The sequence below is a fragment of the Eurytemora carolleeae genome, unplaced genomic scaffold (assembly GCF_000591075.1).
Source record: "Eurytemora carolleeae unplaced genomic scaffold, Eaff_2.0 scaffold1486, whole genome shotgun sequence".
NCBI classification, from domain to species: Eukaryota; Metazoa; Arthropoda; class Copepoda; order Calanoida; family Temoridae; genus Eurytemora; species Eurytemora carolleeae.
In genome coordinates, this window is record NW_019397405.1 from 59830 (window position 1) to 80423 (window position 20594).

Sequence of the window (20594 nt, forward strand, 5' to 3'; positions counted from 1 at the left end):
CCCTAGAGCCAGAGGCAGGCTCTAATTTATTAAACAGTAAACAATTATATATAATTTTTTACTTTTCTTATCGACAATGTCACAATTTGTCCATTTTATGATTATTTCTCAGATTCTTTCTTGTAGTCTAGTTGTTCCATGCTTGTACGTTAATCTTATTTACAATATTTTTTTTCGCGGGGTTTCATTTAAAAAGATTGGTATTTATGGTCAGATGACTAATAGTCAGCCTTCAGGTAGATTAATATAGATTTTAAACTCTATTTTTTCTTAGTACCGGTTTTTTAGGGGGTGCACAAAATTTTTTTTTGGCGCGCTTACGCTAGGCTAAACCTCCACTACGCCCCTGGATTAAAAGGAACACGAATGAAAACTTTCGTTCGCATATTTTGCGAAAGTTTTTTTTTCGCTGGAAACCTTAATTGTAGTTCAAAATTTCACCACTAGTGATCTTTGCTTGTCAAAAAAATAAACATTTATTATAAGCAGAAAATCTATAAATAGATCAGATGTATTATAATTGTTATGATAAATTAATAACAATACAAGTAGAACACTAGATGTCGTCTTCACAAGATTTAGGAGTTTTTCGTTCACAATAACCCTGATGCAGAGGCACAAAGGATTTACGCGCATGCTCTCTCTTGTAATACTACGCGGCATGCGCGTAGCTCCTTTGGGCTTCTATTTTCTGAACGAATTAGAAAAATATTTTGGGGTCTTATTCTTTCTTATTGTTTTTAACTTTGACCAGTCACAAACCTTCTCTGAGGACGTGTAAGGTTCTGAACAGACAAAAAAACTACAAACGGATAAGCCAACATATTAATATTGACAAGTTTTATTTACAAATATAATTTACATAACAAATTTACATATTTTAACGATTTTTACAAAGTTTCAGTATCTTGGTTTTGACAAATTATTATTTCTTACAGTCTACTTAAATATAATAATCTAAATAAACTTCAGAATGACAGAAAAACAGGAAAAAGTAACGATTATTTAAAACCTTTTATAAAGAACCCCAGATATTACTCATAGCTCTAAATAAAACAATTTTCAGTTCCTGCGGTGATACGTTTGTACACCTCTCCACTTACTGTTTTGATAACAATTCCGTACTGCAAAGTGGAATCAATTATTATTATAATTTTCTTATAATAATTAGAATTCTTATTATTTATAATTGATACGATTTTTAAATTGTAAACTGAAACAAGTAAATTGTAATAAATCAGTTGATCATGAAATCCCAACTAGGAATTATATTCTTTGCTGTCATTTTTATTTTGACAACACAAGGCAGAGATCAAATTCAACTTTCTAATTTTATAAACCATTCCGAATAAAATAATATGAATATATTTTATTTTTCTTATCTCTATATCTTTGCAGTCCAATGTTGTAGGCCTTAAATATTTCAAACTATGAATTCTGATTTCACAAATAGTGAAAGTTTTAAATAACAAAAGTTGTCACCATCAGGTTGCAAATATTTAAAGATTAGAGTTTGAGACGAATAATCATTTCCTTTTTGTTAGTTTAAGGTTTAAATATTCTGTAATAATAAAACAAGACATTCACATGTACATATTTATATATGTATATATAAATGTGTTGCCTATAGCTGGCCAAACGGCTGGACCAAATGGGCTAAAACTTTTGTGGCCTGGGGTTGTGTTTTAAGCTTTAAAAAATTTGAAAATTTTTTTTTACCACGGGCAACGCCGGGCATTTTAGCTAGTATCTTTAAAATAAAAACGCATTAAAAATGTATTGGAAAAGTTTCGACAAAATAATAGTTTTTTTTTCTTTACGAAACTATAAAAGCACTTTTTAAACGTAAAATTAACGCCCTTATTTTTAATATTTAGTTTTTTATATTTATAGCAAAGATGAAGTTCCCAAATTGTATCTTTGAATCAAGGAAGATGTAAAAGTTTTTTAATTGAAACTACGGAAGAGGGTCCAGAAATAGAACCAGCAGATTCTAGTGGGAAGAGACCACAAGGTTAGGTTTCAGGTCAGGTCAGGTCAGGTCAGGTCAGAGAAAAAATTGATGATGTTTGTTTGCAAAATTATCGTTCATTTTGAATCTTTTTCATTCATTATTTTCACTGAACGATCGTTCAGTGAAATCGTTCGTTCAGTAAAAAACTATCATTCATTAACGACAGTTGTTTAGAAAAAAATTTAATTCCTTCGTTTTTGAAATTGTTGTTTATTTTCATCTGTTTTTTTAATAAAAAGTTTAATTTAGTAAAAAAAAATGGTTTTAAAATGATTGTTCATAATATTTGCTTGTCTAGTATGAATAAACGATTAAAAAATATTTCATTAACGGTCTGATCCATAAAATGGAAACAATGATAACGATTTTAATTTTTTTATAGAACCATAGTTTTTTTCTTTGAATGATCTTTCATTGTTTGCTAATTGTTCACAAACATTTTTAATCTTACTTTTCTATTTTCAGTGCTGGGACCAGAAGCGGGAACAGATTATAGATTTAGCCAAATTTTAAGAACATTTGCACCACCCCCACAACCACCACCAATATATCGAGATCGTTTCGATGAAAACTCCCAACATTATGTAATGACTTGATATGTTTTAAAAAACTATTAATAAAGTTTGTCTGAATTAACCTATGTTCAGTTATGTAACTTTAGNATCTTGATATATTTTAAAAACATTTGCACCACCCCCACAACCACCACCAATATATCGAGATCGTTTCGATGAAAACTCCCAACATTATGTAATGACTTGATATGTTTTAAAAAACTATTAATAAAGTTTGTCTGAATTAACCTATGTTCAGTTATGTAACTTTAGTTAAGGTTCATTTTTGTCATTATTTTTCTTTTAAGGGTAAAATTTAGCATTGTCTAAAACATACAAATATTTTTTAAATTATTTAATTCATTTGTCTTTTTAATAATTTTGTTCTTGGCAAAAGTTTTGTAACAATTTTTTCTGCAAAGATTTTCTAGTTTTTTAGGACACAGTTTAAGAAAAACAAAATTTAAACATAATTTTTGATATTCACATTTATGAGTATAACTTCTCCGTCCAAATCCAAATATTTTATGCGTACTCCAGTTATTAAGCTAAGCATGTGCAAACACAAAAATTGCGTAAAAAGCCCTTGACCCAATGAATTCAAACATGCAATATTTGCAAATTTTTAAAACTAAATGTGTTTATTAAAGAAAACAAAAATGTGTAAATTCGCTTCAAAGGCTTCTTTACAAAAAACAAGTTTGAATATTTACTTAGTTCAGACAGTACTATTAAGCCTAGCTGTTAGCCTTAAAAGAATTGTTCATGAAAAATAGAAGGGGGTATAGAGGCTGATGTCGGTTTGAATTCAGATTGAAAGAGAAAATTATTAAAATCGTCTTATTTCTTTTACAAATTCAAGTTTTAAATTAGAATCATTCATATATTACAACTTTTAAATTTTGAACTCAATTTGAAGCATTTGTGTCTCTGCTCTCAATGTATCAGGTGTTAAGCTACCAAACTATGAGCTCAAAATATCAAGATACTTCTTGAGATATCACACCAAGTCATGCTCTGCTTAAGTTGATCGGAACTCCCCACAAGCTTCATAAACTCTCGACTAGAATCTATCATCTCAGATCTTCCTCTCAAGTACATCTGTGCTCTTGATGTAGGTAAACGGTTCAATCTAAAAAGTTTGACCGAAATTATTTGTAGAGATGAATCAAAAGCACAGTTTGATCGAAAATTGAAATTAATGTGATAATAATTGAAAATCTATGTTTTATGTCAAGTTGATGTTGGAAATTGTTCTTATGACTAATTAAATTAAGTTTTATAATGTTGAAATTTAGTCATTTCGCGACATTTTTGGACACAGTTTGTGTACCTATCAATCTATCTATTGATTGGATTTGACCTTGAATTCGACAAACCAAAGAATAACTTGTTCTTTTTAAATTTACATTTATGAAATTTGAAAGATGAACTAATCTTAAAACAGGAATATTTACTTTTAAATAAGGCAAAGTTTTTTGAAGTTCTACCGTGTTGCAAAAAGTTCATTTTAATAACATTTTCTGGAGCTTGGACGGGGTCTTGGCCAGACACAAAAAATAATTGGGAGTATTGATAATGATCAATTATATAAAATATATAAATATATTCTCAATAGAAAACTTTAGCTAGTAACAATTAGGAAGCCTAGCCTAGATATCAAAACTATAAAGACGACTTTTCTGTTTGAGTTTTGTTTTTAACAAGCTTTTTTTAAATTACAAGTTTGCAAGTAAACAAAGAAAAGCTGTTAATTGACAGCTTCTCTCTGTTTGAATGCTTGGTAGAAATCAATAATTAAAATTAAAAGTCGTCTTTATTGTATTAATATGTACTACGATGACTGTGCATATATTTTTTTTTTGAAACTGACACACTTATTCTTATATTGCAATCATAGCTTTTAACTGTTTCATTCCTTGGAGCTATTTATACTTTGTGTATTATAAAATGATCAGTTTTATTGGTGGATTTAAAAAAAATTTCAAAAATCTTTTTTTTCTGTATCAAGTAGAGAAAAAAAAGTTTGAAAATAATGATGAAAATAGGATGAAAATGAAAACATTGCGAGAAAACTAATTTTAGGAATAATAAATTTCACAACCATAAAACAATGTAGCTGTGTATTTTTACTTGTAACATTTTTCTAAATAATCTAAAAAACTTTGTAAGTTCATTGCTCGGATGTATAAATTATTGGAAGGTTCTAAACATACAAAAAAAATAATAGTGACGTATTTAATTTACGAATATTTATTTACACTTATATATAATTTACGTAACAAATTTACATATTTTAACGATTTTTACATAGTTTTAGTATCTTGGTTTTGGCAAATTATTATTTCAATAGCATGGAGAGTTTAATATATTAATTATTAAACAGAAGTATATTACATATAAATCTGTAATTTGTTGAGTCTATGAATGGTATAAAATCCACTGGTACAAAAGTAACAACAATTCTTAACAGGAACATTTAATAGAAGTAAGTTTTCAACAGTCTTACTCTCAATTTACCTCAATTTTAAGAGACTACGGGTGTAATTTCACATTAACCTCCGTGCAAAGATGGGAATGTCCGATTTACAACGGTACCATTAAAATCTGTGTCTGAGCAAGTCTGAATTAAAACTTTATGTTTATTTTGATTTATGGTTTCTCTGGGAAAGTTACTCGCGCATTTCTTACTTAAACGATAGACTAGAGAAATTCACATAAATATAAAATAGTTAGAAAACGTTATCTTTCACATTTTTTATTTAAATTATGTTTAAAAGGGTGTCCTTGTAAATCTGGCATTTTCTTCTTTGCATTGAGGGTCAGTTGAAATTAAACTTTTAAACCTATATCTCAGTGACCATTAGAAAAATATTGAAATTGAAAATTGAAAATTGAAAGGGTGCTGTTGTGAATCAGAGTTGTAACTCTTTAAATGAAGGATATCTTGAAATTACGTCTACAGGAGTCTCCTTATTTAATTATTGTTAAAAAGGAATTGAGTTTTTGCCACAAACTCAAATTTTTGTATCCCTATATCTTTGCAACATGATGGTGTAAACCTTTGATATTTCAAACTTTGAATCTTTTGATCTAACAGAATTCATAGATTAAAATATGAAAGGTCTACGACATTGGGTCGCATAGATATAGAAATTAAATAATTAGAATTCGTGACAAAAATTATTTTCTTTTTCATAAATTTTTTGTGTTTTTTTATTTTTGCATCAAATTGTGTTAATATTAAACTATTAATAACCACAGTGTCATATTTATACTGTTTGTGAATTGCTAATTAGAGATACACTTTCGTTTTGAGATTTGTTTCCTCTTTGAGATTTTTTTCCTTTTTGAGATTTTTTTCCATTATTTTAGAGAAACGTTGTAGTAATTTTAAACTAAATATATTTTTTGGCCTTTTCTATCCTGTTTAAATCAGATAAGCAGAAAAAATATTAATATATGACCAATCTAAAGCTACTTTTAATACTACAAAAACAGAGAAAGTACAAAAGATAAAATTATTTTTGTGAAATTTTTTTCATACTTTCTTTTTTAAACATTTTTTCAAGAAAGCAAATCGTCGCGGAAGTACCAAGTTTTGTCCGATAACAATATACATTTTAGATAAAAACATTTGTAGGAATTTTACAACTAAATAGTTTGAGAAATAAGACGCCATTTTGAAAAAACAATAGTTTTCCCACCAATTTTTAAATTTCCCGGGAAAATGGTTGAAATTGTTTAGCAAGAGGTGGGAATGTTGTGTTGTCATATTGTTACAGCTGTCTCCGATCTGTTCATATTAGATCTGTCCGCTTTCTTCTAGAAAAAAAACAATAATTTTTATTATATTATATAATTTTCAAATAATATTTTCTTCAATTTCAAAAATTACTAGCTTGTGAACCAAACTTTGCCGGGAAACAAAGTTTTTTTTAAGACTAAGAAGACCAAGACCAAATTAAGAAAATTATAGGGAGTTCTCCAATTAAAATTTGAAGCAAATCGGTCAACTTTGTACAGCTTACTGTACAAAGAGTTTTGCACCGGTACAGCTGACTGTACAAAGGGTTAGCTATTTGTACAGCTGTAGCTGTACAAGAGACTATGTACCTTTACAGCTGACTGTACAAGGGATTATGTACTGTTATAGCTGACCGTTCAAGGGATTATGTACCTGTATAGCTGATTGTACAAGGGATTATATGTACCTGTATAGGTGACTGTACTACGAATTATGACCTGTAAAGCTGACTTTTCAAGGGATTATCTACCTGTATAGCTGACTGTACAAGGGATTATGACAAGTACAGCAAACTGTACAAGGGATTATCTACCTGTATACCTGACTGTACAAGAGATTATATGTAACTGTATAGATGTCTGTACGAGCGATTATGACTAGTACAGCTGACTTTACAAGGTATTATGTACCTGTATACCAGAAATTATGTACATGTATAGGTGAATGTACAAGGGATTACGTACCTTTTTATCTGACATACCTGTAAAGCTGATTGTACACAGGGTATAGGGTAGAGCATAAACCCTGAGATAGAAATCATAGTTCCCATGAGAACAAATCCCATATCATAGCTTCCACTCCCATCAAACATAAAACCTAGAAGAAAGAACAATCATTGACGACACTATGTTCATGTTCATGAAGTGGCATGCACTTGACATCACTATGTTCATGTTCAGGAAGTGGCATGCACTTGACATAACTATGATCATGTTCATGAAGTGGCATGCCCTTGACATCACTATGTTAATGTTCATGAAGTGGCATGCACTTGACATCACTATGTTCATGTTCAGGAAGTAGCATGCACTTGACATAACTATGTTAATGTTCATGAAGTGGCATGCACTTGACATCACTATGTTCATGTTCATGAAGTGGCATGCAATTGACATCACTATGTTCATGTTCAGGAAGTGGCATGCACTTGACATCACTATTTTCATGTTCATGAAGTGGCATGCACTTAACATCACTATGTTCATGTTCATGTAGTGGCATGCACTTGACATCACTATGTTCATGTTTAGGAAGTGGCATTTACTTGACATCATAATGTGCATGTTCATGAAGCGGCATGCAATTGAAACCACTATGTTCATGTTCAGGAAGTGGCATGCACTTGACATCACTATGTTCATGTTCATGAAGTGGCATGCATTTGACATCACTATGTTCATGTTCAGGAAGTGGCATGTACTTGACATCACTATGTTCATGTTCAGGAAGTGGCATGCACTTGACATCACTATGTTCATGTTCAGGAAGTGGCATGCACTTGACATCACTTTGTTCAAGTTCAAGAATTGGCATGCACTGTAATTACACTTCCCAAAACCAGACTTCCTCGGAAGTATTTTTGATTTTAAAAGACAGTTTTAAAAATAATGTTATGATTTAATTTTTAATTTAATAGCATTCTATCTATTTTAACAGAATGTATAGCTAAAAACTATGAAAGTAGGTGAAAAATTCCAAATTAATTTCGGTTTTTTTGGAAAAGTCATTCCTTTCGTCTATTGAGGAAAGCAATTTCTTTTTCGTAATAAACATGCATCAAATAAGATTTTGAAGATCTGAATTGGTCTAATTTTTAAGAACTCTGAATTTCTGGTTTAAAATTGCATCATCTTTGTGCTTACCAACAATGGGAGGTCCAATTAAAGTTGCAACGCCCTGGAATAGAAGGAGAAGACCAAAACTGTTTGTAAACATATCTGGACCCAGGAGATCAGCCAATACTAGATTATTATTACTGTTATTATTATTATTATTATTAAATTATTATAACTACCTAGTGTGGTTAGAAGAACGTATGCTGCGCTAGTTATACCGTATATAACAGCATAGACAAGCTGACCCACATACGCACTACAGGCCCATACTACTACTACATCTAGAGTAGCAGGTGTTCATTCATGGTTATGCTCATGTTCATGTTCATGTTCATGTTCTTTCTATCTATCTATCTATCTATCTACCTAGATATCTAGATATCTAGATATATCTATCTATCTATCTATCTATCTCTGTCTATCCATCTATATATCTACTACTCCAGATAACACACTTGTTTAGCTGAAAATGAACAGATAACACACTTGTTTAGCTGGAAATGAACAGATAACACACTTGTTTAGCTGGAAATGAACAGATAACACACTTGTTTAGCTGAAAATGAACAGATAATACACTTGTTTAGCTGGAAATGAACAGATAACACACTTGTTTAGCTGGAAATGAACAGATAACACACTTGTTTAGCTGAAAATGAACAGATAACACACTTGTTTAGCTGGAAATGAACAGATAACACACTTGTTTAGCTGAAAATGAACAAATAACACACTTGTTTAGCTGGAAATGAACAGATAACACACTTTTTCAGCTGGAAATACAAGGATATCTTCGTTGTCCTTGATCAAACAAATCGAAAACGTGCACAGTTCACTGTGAACAGTGCACAGTGAGAAGCATTTCAAATGTATTTTATTCGAAAGAAATTCGAGACAAATGAGTTTAAAATGTTTTAAACATTAAACTGGAAAAGTTTTTTAATTTGATTTTATAACACGGGGGCAATGAATATGTTCTCTGAGCGTATTTACAGGGGTGAATATTATTTAGAATTTAATGATTTTTGATAATTTGGGGAGGGGGATGAATAAAAGTACGTCCCTGCGTATTTATTCATCACTTGTTATATTTTTTTAACTTGGATTTTGAAATTCTAAATTTTTGATCATAACTTACTTTTTGCTTCATTTTTAATATCTAATGAAATATATAACGTTTAAACTTTTAACAGATAACACTCTCTACAGATTGAGCCATAAAAAAATTTTTAAAAATGTTTAGCAAAACTTTTTTCAATTTTTATCCCATAAAAAATCAATCGCGTAAGAAGTTAAGTTTTTTGTGAAGAAATGTACTTAGTCATTTAAAAACGAACTGCAACACTTAACGTTGTGACATATGTTTAAAAATTATAAATTTTTTCAGAATTACATGATTTTACATTCTTGAAATTCTTTTTTGAACTTGATTAGATTTAAAGCTTTTAACAATGTTTATTTAGTTTTTGAGTTGAGTTCGTGTGTTCTTCTTTTTTATATTTCTTGGTTAATTTATTTTTATCTAAATTCAATGGTTTGAGTTGTTTTTCTTTTTGCTTCCTATATGTTCTTTCCTTTTTTTTATTTATCTTTTTTGTCGCTAGCTTGGAACTTTTTTTTCTCCACATTTACTTTTTATATTTTACAGTTTTTCTTTTCCCTCTTGCTTCTACCTTTACATTTTTTGACATCAAGTTTCATAGATTTTGTTGTTTTTCTTTTTTATCTTTCTTTATATCTTTTCATAATGCATCTTTAGTGTAGGAACAGTGATATGCAGAAAACAATGGAATATGAAGACGACATTATAGCACAACTTAAGTTTATTTGATGTTGTTAAAAAGCACTAAACACTTGTTAAATCCCTAATTTAGTGAAATATAGGTCTGTTTGCACTGCACAGTTGTTAAGTCTTATAATTTGATTCTAAAAGGTGTCTTTTCCGATTCGCGAGTTTTCTGGTTTCAGGTAGGTAGGTAGGTAGGTCAGGTAGGTAAGGTAAGTCAGGTAGGTTAGGTAGGTTAGGTAGGTCAGGTAGGTCAGGTAGGTCAGGTAGGTCAGGTAGGTAAGGTAGGTAAGGTAGGTCAGGTAAGTAAGGTAGGTTCAGGTAGGTAAGATAGGTCAGGTAGGTAAGGTATGTCAGGTAGGTAAGGTAATTCAGGAAGGTCATGTTAGGTAGGTTAGTTACGTCAGATAGGTCAAACAGGTCAGGTTGGTCAGATAGGTCAGGTAGAAGGTCTATTAAGTTAGGTAGGTCAGGAAATCAGGCGGTAGGTCAGGTAGGTTAGGTAAGTTAGGTAGATCAGGTAGGTTAGGTATAAGGTTAATTGGTTAGGTAGGTGATGTAGGTCATGTTGGTCATGTAGATCCTGAAGGTCAGATGGGTTAGGTAGGTCATGTTGGTTAGGTAGGTCAGGCAGGTTAGGTAAGTTAGGTTTAGGTCAGGTATAAGGTCAAGTAGGTAAGGTAGGGCAGCTACGTCAGGTAAGTTAGGTAGGTCAGGAAGTTCAGGCATGTTACGTAGGTCAAGTAGGTCAGGCAGGTCAGCTTGTACCTGTAGAAGTACAATTATTTGCTAGGCAGGCTAGTGTAGTGTTCCCATCAGGTAGATCAGGTAGATCAGGTAGAAGACAGTCAGAGCCGGTCAGAGCAGCAAACATTGGCTGAAGGTAGTTAGAGACACTCATACACAATCCACAGATAACCAGGCAGGTGTTATAGAGGAATAATCTAGAAACAGGTGTTATACAGGAATAATCTAGAAACAGGTGTTATACAGGAATAATCTAGAAACAGATGATATACAGGAATAATCTGGACACAAGTGTTATACAGGAATAATCTAGAAACAGATAATTAACAGGAATAATCTAAGAACAGGTGTTATACAGCACATTTTAGAAACAGATGATATACAGGAATAATCTAAGAACAGGTGTTTTACAGCACATTTTAGAAACAGGTGTTATACAGGAATACTCTAGGAACAGGTGTTATACAGGAATAATCTAGAAATAGGTGGTATACAGGAATAATCTAGAAACAGATGTTATACAGGAATAATCTAGAAACAGGTGGTATACAGGAATAATCTAGGAACAGGTGTTATACAGGAATAATCTAAAAACAGGTGTTATACAGGAATAATCTAAAATCAGGTGTTATACAGGAATAATCTAGAAACAGGTGGTATACAGTAATAATGTAGAAACAGGTGTTATACAGGAATAATCTAGAAACAGGTGGTATACAGGAATAATCTAGAAACAGGTGTTATACAGGAATAATCTAGAAACAGGTGTTATACAGGAATAATCTAGAAACAGGTGTTCTACAGGAATATTCTAGAAACAGGTGGTATACAGGAATAATCTAAAAACAGGTGTTATACAGGAATAATCTAGAAACATACGTTATACAGGAATAATCTAGAAACATGTGGTATACAGGAATAATCTAAAAACAGGTGTTATACAAGAATAATCTAGAAACAGGTGTTTTACAGGAATAATCAATAACAGGTCTTATACAGGAATAATCTAGAAACAGGTGTTATTCAGGAATAATCTAGAAACAGGTCTTATACAGGAATAATCTAAACTCCTAAAAATTGTGCGCGATACGAGAACAGTTGCGTGCAATTCCGCGCAATTGCGTGCAACGGAATTTTGATTGGAAACCCTACGTGTTGTACAGGAATAATCTGGAAAACTTAGTTTACATAATCCACAAGCACATTACTGATGCGCCTTTGTGACCTATTGTACCTCCTCTAGTAGTGATTCTAAGCACAATCATATATCCGGTTATATATCCGGTTATATATCCGGTTATATATCGGGTTGTTTATTAGAAATTTTTTATTAGAATTTTTATTCTTCTTCATAGGTTTTCAATAAGAGGAATTATGATCGAAATATATTCAAGATTTAAATATTACGATGCAATTTATTTTAGTTTTACAAATTCTGTTCTTAATTCCAAAATAACGCGAAACAGAATAAAAAATTTAAAAAAAGGTTTAAATCTAAGCTAACAAAAGTCATGTGTTCAATACAAAAACAATTTGACCAATTCGGTTCAGCCGTGTCACATACCTGTTCATTCGCTGAGACAGGATACCTAGGATAAGCCGAGCCACGGTATTACTGATTCCAATAATACTACACCACAAGGAAAAATCAATAAACATCAGTTTTGTCAATTAGCAATATGTCCATGCTGGCCCAATATTGTACGCTAAACAGTTCTGATCACTTTTTAAAAATTTAATAATTCTGATTTATTTTATTTTCTTTTATAAAGAAAATTGGTTTGCATAATATACATTTTTTAGGTACAGTTAAACCCTAACTAAGCCATTCTTAAAAAGAATTCATCAAATGTCTCTGATAATTGAATGTTGCAGATATTTAGTTTTTTAATTAAATGATTATATAAAACTCTTTAAAACTGTTCCCGCATATTCATGGCTATTAATGTATTTTCGCAAATACTGAGATTTACGTAAATAAGTATAAACCCCATTGAAAAATTGTCAAGACGACATTTGATAAATTCTTTCGATGTAGGGCTCGTTTAGGGTTTAACTGTACATAAATATTACATATAGTGAATCCCAGATATATGAATACATAGCAAGAGTTTTTATAATGTCGTATTCTCAATGTCGTATTTAAGATCAAAAACCGCGGGAAAACGAATTTAATATATCAATTGCTGACCTTCATATTTAAGGGCTATTAATTTACCTTGAATTAATAATAATAAAAAAACAGTTCTTTTTGTGCAGATTAATGATGAAACATTACAGCTGTCATAAATTTTTGAATAAATTTCAAGACGACATTTCATGCGCGCTTGCTAAGTATTCAGATATGTAAGAATACTTGTGGGAAATTTAGGCCAGTTGACAAACCTAATTCTTTGGAAAAAATCACAATTTAAAACTTTTTTCAAACACTTTCTTTATATTTCTTCTTCAAAAATCAAGACTGGTTTAGTGAAAATATGTAAATAAGGTTTACTGAAAATATGTAAATAAGGTTTACTGAAAATATATTCAAATGTAGGATGTTTAAAAGGGAATCAACAAAGTTCACATTGAACCGAACATACAAATGTTTACAATATTGATACTTTGAATAGAGGAACAACACAAGCTAGAAATTAATCCTTTTTAACTCAAGTTTTCGCAAACGATGAGCATTTAAATAAATAAATTAATAAATAAATGAATAAATAAATAATTGAATAAATGAATTAATGAATTTATGAATTATTGAATTAACGAATTATTGAAATAATGAATAAATGAAGTTAAGGAATAAATTATAAATAGATGAATAGATAAATGATGAATAGATGAATAGAAGAATAGATAAACAGATGAATAGATGAATAGATGAATAGATGAATAGGTGAATAGATGAATAGATGAATAGATGAATAGATTAATAGAGGAATAGTGGAAAAAAGGAATAGAGGAAAAGAGGAGTAGAGGAATAGATGAATAGATGAATAGATAAATAGTTGAATAGATAAATATCTGAATAGATGAATAGATGAACACTCTGTGTATAAGTCTAAGAAAAGGAAAGACACTACAAAGTACGCAGTATACACATACAAAGCTTAAAAGTTAAAAGGGAAAGTCAGAAAAGAAAAATTATGAAAACTGCGGCGCAATTCAGAACTTAACACAACAAATATTTTAGGTCAGTTTAAAATACAGTATTCATTATCTTAGAAATATATAATGCACGATCAGACAATCCTTTAATACTGTTTAGATACCTAATAAATTGTCACAATTGTTAGAAATACCTAAAACATTGCTAGAACACCTCAACTATTGTTAATAATGCCTAAAACATTGTCAGAATACCTCAATTGTTGCTAGAAATACCTAAAACACCGTCTGAATATCTAAAATTTTGTTAGAAATATCAAAAACATTGTCAGAATTTCTAAGATAATGTTAGAAATAACTAAAACATTGTGAGACATACCAAATATATTGTTAAATACCTGAACAGATTCTAAAGGTTTGAAGCAGATAGCGAACACACTGTTAAGCAAACATATTCCACTAATAGATAACATTGCCATCTTCCAACCCAGAGCATCTAGCAGTCTAAACATGCATCATTCATAATAATATCATCAAAATAACGAACGGGCATTTTGAAACATCTAACAAAATGCCAAATTTACTTCAGTATTTAATATTTAGGGTTTANTATTTGTCCTATCCTATCCTATCCTGTCCTATCCTTCCCTATCCTGTCCTATCCTGTCCTATCCTGTCCTCTCCTATCCTATCCTGTCCTATCTTGTCCTATGTCCTATTCTAACATCTGTCCTTACATTTGAGTAAGTGGAGCAAATAGAAAAGTCCCTAATCCTGATCCACAAATAGCCAAACCTAAAAATAAAAATAATGAAAGACCAAGGAAAGATAGGGGGGGAAGGGGAGGGGAGAGAAGTGGAAGATTTATCTGGTTACATATAAAAATATCAAACATAAAGATTATCAATATGTGGAGTTATGATTGAAGACACGTGTAATTTACTTTATTTGTATATGGTTGTTAAAACAAATTCGAAATATAAGGAAATACAAGGAAATATAAGGAAATTTAAGGAAATATAAGGAAATATAAGGAAATATAAGGAAATGTAAGGAAATATAAGGAAATATAAGGAAATATAAAGAAATATAAGGAAATATAAAGAAATATAAGGAAATATAAGGAAATATAAGGAAATATAAGGATATATAAGGAAATATAAGGAAATATAAGGAAATATAAGGAAATATAAGGAAATATAAGGAAATATAAGGAAATATAAGGATATATAAGGAAATATAAGGAAATACAAGACGACTCTGTGCACTGAATGCCGCTGTATGTTCCGAGATATATAAATCTGGGTTCTATCTAGAGACATCATAATCGCTCAAGCCCGTTAAGTAGTTCCTGCTGTTCTGCACCTGCACCAACATGAACCTCTACAACGCTCCCATGATGTGACCACATATATTCGTCAATAGTTCCTTTGGTATTTTCTAACCAGCCAATGTCAATCCCCGCTGGTAAAATTATTTTAAAACATTTTTCATTTTACTTTAAATAAATGTTAAAGTCAACAATAAAGTCAACAATGTTGTTGCTACGAAAATAAAATCTAATGATATTTCATGAACTAAAGTTTACCTGTCACAAAGGGACGTTTTTTATCAAAGTATTGAGTTATACAATCCAGTCTAGGCAGGTAGATTATTCCAAGACCCAAACCTAGTTTACAAAATATTATTTAAAGGGAGTGTATACCCAAACCTAGTTTATAAAATATTATTTAAAGGGAGTGTAGTCCCAAACCTAGTTTACAAAATATTATTTAAAGGGTGTGTAGTCCCAAACCTAGTTTACAAAATATTATTTAAAGGGAGTGTAGACCCAAACCTAGTTTACAAAATATTATTTAAAGGGAGTGTAGTCCCAAACCTAGTTTACAAAATATTATTTAAAGGGAGTGTAGACCCNGTTATCCGTGCTAACAAATAACATGAGGGTTCTCCTTGTTTATAAAACAAAAACAAAAAATTCGCGGATTTTTAAAAACAGATTACTTGGATTTTATAAATTTTCAAAAATCGAATTTTGATGGATTCAGACTTTTGAAAATTTGATCGTTCATAAACCTTCCCTGGGGTTTCACGAGCTCCCTCAAAAAATTGGGCCCGATCGATTCAGTCGTTTTGACGTTTATTGGATACAAACAAACAGACAAGCCAATAATATATATAGAAGTTGATTATATATAGCTGCTGATAAAAATTAAGCTTTATACCACCATGAAATACAAATGAGATTCCTTAAATGTCGTCGTCCACAGTTGTATGGGTCTTATTGTAGTCATTTTTATTGTTTATATTACTATTGATCTAACAGAGAGTAAATTGTACATTCAAGTGTTTTTATTCTTGAATATACAGGGTTTCTTACAACGGATGAGACTTCAGAGACGACTTTACGGAGTTATTTACAAAGAGAATAGAATATATATTAGAGTGGAATTTAGACGATCCCTCGGTATGCATTTTGTCAGTCCCTTTCAGCCTAAAAGGAAGTTCAAAGTATACAAATCATGTAAAAATTCACAAATCATATGCAGTAGAGTATATTAATATAGTATATTCCCTAGACTATCCATTTCAATTTTGATTAGGTAAATAAAAAACATCATTTGATTTATAGTTATAACGGAAAATCATCATTTGTAAAGTGATAGGCATAGGGTCTATGTGAAATGATCATTGGTTAATTAGGAAACCAGCCTATTTCATAATTTGGTTTTCTTTCAATATTAATTTTAGATTTTCTATAAAATGATGTTCCAGGGCCCAAAAGGTTATATAGCACAAATATGTGAAGTACACCTGCAGTATGGAAACAGTACAACAAAATGGCCGTTTTACACTTTTTTCTAGTAAATTCCACTCTAATATATATTCTATTCTCTTTGGTTATATAATCTTTTACCTTAACTTCATGATTTTCTACAACTTTCTTTGCAAAATCATTTAATTACGATTTAAAGACATTATGAAAACCGTAGACTTAGTATAAACTTGGGATCTTCATATTGTATGAGATTTAAGTCGTCTTTACAGTCTCATCCTTTGTGGGTGACTCTGTATCTATATATGTGATCCAGGCTTTATTAAGTTTACACTAGGCAAGAAAAATATTTATATATAAAACATTTGGAGCTCATTATATACATTCATATATATAGAATTAGATAGATAAAATGATAGATGGATATATAAATAAATAGACAGAAAGATATTTTATAGGAAACATATTTTATGACAAATTCATTTTATTTAAAGTTATTTTTAACAGTAAAATCACTTTCTTACGGCGTGTTTAGTTCTCTAGTTCTCTAGTTTTCTAGTTGTCTAGTTAAAACTAAAATGAAATTAGATTCAGTTTAATTTGTAAATATAAAAGTGTGTTTACCAAAGATAAGAGAGTTACAGAGATCGATTAACACCTATAATATTTTCCACAACATGTTCAATTGTGTACAGGTACTGTACACGACCAATCAGCAATCATCTGTATTCAGGGATATTTAGGGATCCTTTGAATAGGAAATGAAAAATCTTTGAAAATAAACAATATTCATAAACATTATGTTTTATGTTATAAATTGGAGTATTTCTTTAAACGTTGTAAAACTTAACCCCTGAATGCAACAAATGGCCGTGAGATGTCAGTCAAAAAACATTAAATGGAACCGTAGCATGGCGTGCCGGGACACTATAGGCCTGCTCAGCCTATCCAGGTAGAGTGTCTGAGCAGTCTGTGTAGTCTGTGGTGTGCACTGTGCAGCACGTCAAACTAAAGTAAATTTTACGCCAAACTAAAGTAAATTCACGCCAAACTAAAGTAAATTTCACGTCTAACTAAAGTAAATTCACGCCAAACTAAAGTAAATTTCACGTCAAACTAAAGTAAATTCCACGTCAAACTAAAGTAAATTTACTTCAAACTAAAGTAAATTTCACGCCAAACTAAAGTAAATTTCACGTCAAACTAAAGTAAATTTCACGTCAAACTAAAGTAAATTTCACGTCAAACTAAAGTAAATTTCACGCCAAACTAAAGTAAATTTCACGTCAAACTAAAGTAAAATTCACGTCAAACTAAAGTCGTACCAGTAATGTCGCATAGAATATCGTGCATAATTATGTTTGAATGGAAGGTCACATGAAATTACATGTATAATCCCGTTCATCACACTTTTCTTCTAAAATTTATTTTCACTGTAGAAATGTATTGCTTCAAATATCACTCAATAACAAGGAAGACACTCACTTTAAACTTTAATATCCTAGGGTCAGAAACACTGGGAGCCCAAGGTTAAGAGTAAGTTAGTACTGTAAATTCAAATCATAAGGCGTTGAGACTGTTAAAAGTCTTAAAATCTTAAAATCGATGCAACTTTTCATAACAGTCTGGATTGATATAAAAAGTGATAAGTTTATTGACACTTAAAAGTCGGCCCGATCGTAACTAAACGGAAATAGATGTCTGTATATTTGTTTCTAAGAATGTAAATGGGATAAATATATGTTCTTGTATCACATGATATAATCGTAATGTGAGGAATTTTACACACAAAGTACAACTGGAGAAGGGGAGTACAATCAAGGTTATAATGCAAGGAAAGTTATTTCAGAGGTGTACGCATCTTTTGTACTGCAGTGTACTATCTCTGGGCGGTAATGTAAACACATAAAAAGTCAATGAAATATTCTGGTCATAGGAAACTATTAGGTGAATTATCAAAATTATCAAAATTAAATGCTTTTAACCTCCTCGGATACTAAACGAACACTGATGCATCTATTCTTGTTTACAAATTCAGCCCAGAGATAACTGGTTTCAATGTGTACGCAGAGTACACACGACCGCAATAAACTTTCCTTGCATTACATCCTTGTTTTTTCCATAGTGTTTTCAAATTCAAGGGACGTGGCTGGAGTAGCTATGAGTTTTTAAGAATTCAAAAATATTTTTAATTTTTTTATATTATTTATTCAGTTTAAGAAAAGAAAGAGAGAGTAGTCAGTCACGTGACTTTTTATTTTAGCCAGATCAAGTCAGAGTTGATGCAGCAAAATTATGAAAAAAACCTATTATTACTGAAATATTTTAAGTCTGATTCTTAAACGGCAAAAAAGTTTTGACATCCTTAGATGATAAAGGAATTGAGTCTTAGCAACAAATCCCAATTTTCTAATACCTATATATCTACAACCAAATTATGTAAACCTTAGATATTTTAAACTTTGATTATTTGATATAACAGAAGTCAAAGTTTGAAATATCTAAGGTCTACAACATTGGGTTGTTAAGATATAGGGATTTAATAACCAGAGTTTGTGGCAAAGACTCAATTCCTTTAACACTGGAGAAGTTTAGCGCAGTAATTTCCGTACTTTGACAATGCTCCTTATGTCCAAAATGTTCATATAGATCCAGATTACTAAGAAAGGTTTTCAATTTTTAAATTTTTGTAACTGGTTTGCTACTTATACTTTATTGTTGCCCTAAACATTTTTGAATTATATTAAAAAGTAATTAGCAAAATTCTGAACAGTCTGTTTTATTTTTATTTTGGTGTTATCACGCATCCCTGACCCTTTAGTAAAAGTAAATTCAACCTAAAGTTTGACCGCGTCAACCTTGTTGCACCGGCTAGTCCTATTGAGTGTTTGCTTTATTTACCCAATGTCCGGGCGATACAGTACAAACTGGGACCGGAAAGGTTGACCCGGCTCGGAAATTCAAATGTACTACGGCTACCCCTGAGCTGAGAACTTTAGAATTGTGGATATCGAGATCAATGCTTAATTTCCTCATTTTATTAATCTCAAGATTGATTTAATCTTTAGTTAGTATCCAGGAAAGTGAATAAAATTCAACCAATCAGAGTAGCGTTTGGAGAAACCCGAACAGCCAATCAGAAGCCGAGACATTTTGAATTTTTCCGCGCGCAATCCATGAGAGAATTCCCATTGGTCCAAAAGAGAGGAATAAAAGGGAAATCAAAATGGTCGACAATGGAGATAAAGATTTAGCAATCGGGATTGAGGATTAAAGTTTTAAGGATAAAAAAAAATACTTTGCATTTCAATGTCAATAAAAAAATCCGCGTATTTTTTATTCCAAAAAATAATTTAATAAACCAATGAAGTCTGTAGAAAGGTAAATGCCTTGAATTTTTCTAAACATAGTATTTGTATGAGTCAATTGTTTTCTAGTATTATGTAATATACCATGCTAAAATAATTATCAACACGTTTTGCGTTATTTCCCTTGAAGTGTGCAAAATAAGAAAATAATTATTTCAGCAAATTTTGAATACAAATAATTTTCAGCATTTTCTCTTGTGGAAAATTACGATTTAGAAGTTAAAGATACATTCCAATTTAAAGGTTGCATGCACGATTTACTATGGTATCCCTTAACATACATGCAATATATGAGTAACAGAGTAAAAAAGTCGCCTTATATCTATAAAAACAATAGTATTTCTGTATCAAATGTATCCAATTTATAAGATTAAAAATTCAAAAGTAATAAATAGAAAAATCTATAAAAAATAGTGTTTAATTCTATTAAATTCTATTTTTAGCATTTGCGCTTCTGCTCAAAATCCTCGATTTTTAGGTCGAAAACAAGGATATCCTTATCACTTTTGATCATACGAAGGTTTACTGGGTACAAATGTGAATAGAACCAGAGGATTACATTAATTATGAGACAGACTTTTTAGAAGCATTTAAAGTTTTCAACAAT

The 20594-nt window shown here is 30.8% G+C and overlaps 1 protein-coding gene and 1 long non-coding RNA gene across 2 annotated transcripts; one reads left to right on the forward strand and one right to left on the reverse strand.

Moving 5' to 3' along the window:
• Positions 1-1926: 1926 nt before the first annotated feature.
• On the forward strand, positions 1927-2585 carry LOC111714112 (uncharacterized). The gene is made up of 2 exons (XR_002767891.1): positions 1927-2014; positions 2480-2585. It is a non-coding gene; the product is annotated as an uncharacterized LOC111714112 (long non-coding RNA).
• A 3173-nt stretch (positions 2586-5758) lies between these two features.
• On the reverse strand, positions 5759-12394 carry LOC111714113 (monocarboxylate transporter 10). The gene is made up of 6 exons (XM_023489153.1): positions 12309-12394; positions 10766-10941; positions 8391-8492; positions 8239-8337; positions 7077-7192; positions 5759-6393 (listed from the first exon to the last, which is right to left on the reverse strand). The coding sequence occupies exons 1-6, from the start codon at positions 12314-12316 to the stop codon at positions 6340-6342; spliced, it is 555 nt and encodes a 184-aa protein (XP_023344921.1). The 5' UTR covers positions 12317-12394; the 3' UTR covers positions 5759-6339.
• Between the last annotated feature and the right edge of the window lie 8200 nt (positions 12395-20594).

Coding starts and splice junctions, on each gene's coding strand:
- LOC111714113 (XM_023489153.1), bottom strand. Junction 8,493..10,765: donor AAATAATTGTACTTCTACAG/GTACAAGCTGAC, acceptor CTGCTACTCTAG/ATGTAGTAGTAGTATGGGCC. Junction 7,193..8,238: donor AATTGGACCTCCCATTGTTG/GTAAGCACAAAG, acceptor TCTTTCTTCTAG/GTTTTATGTTTGATGGGAGT.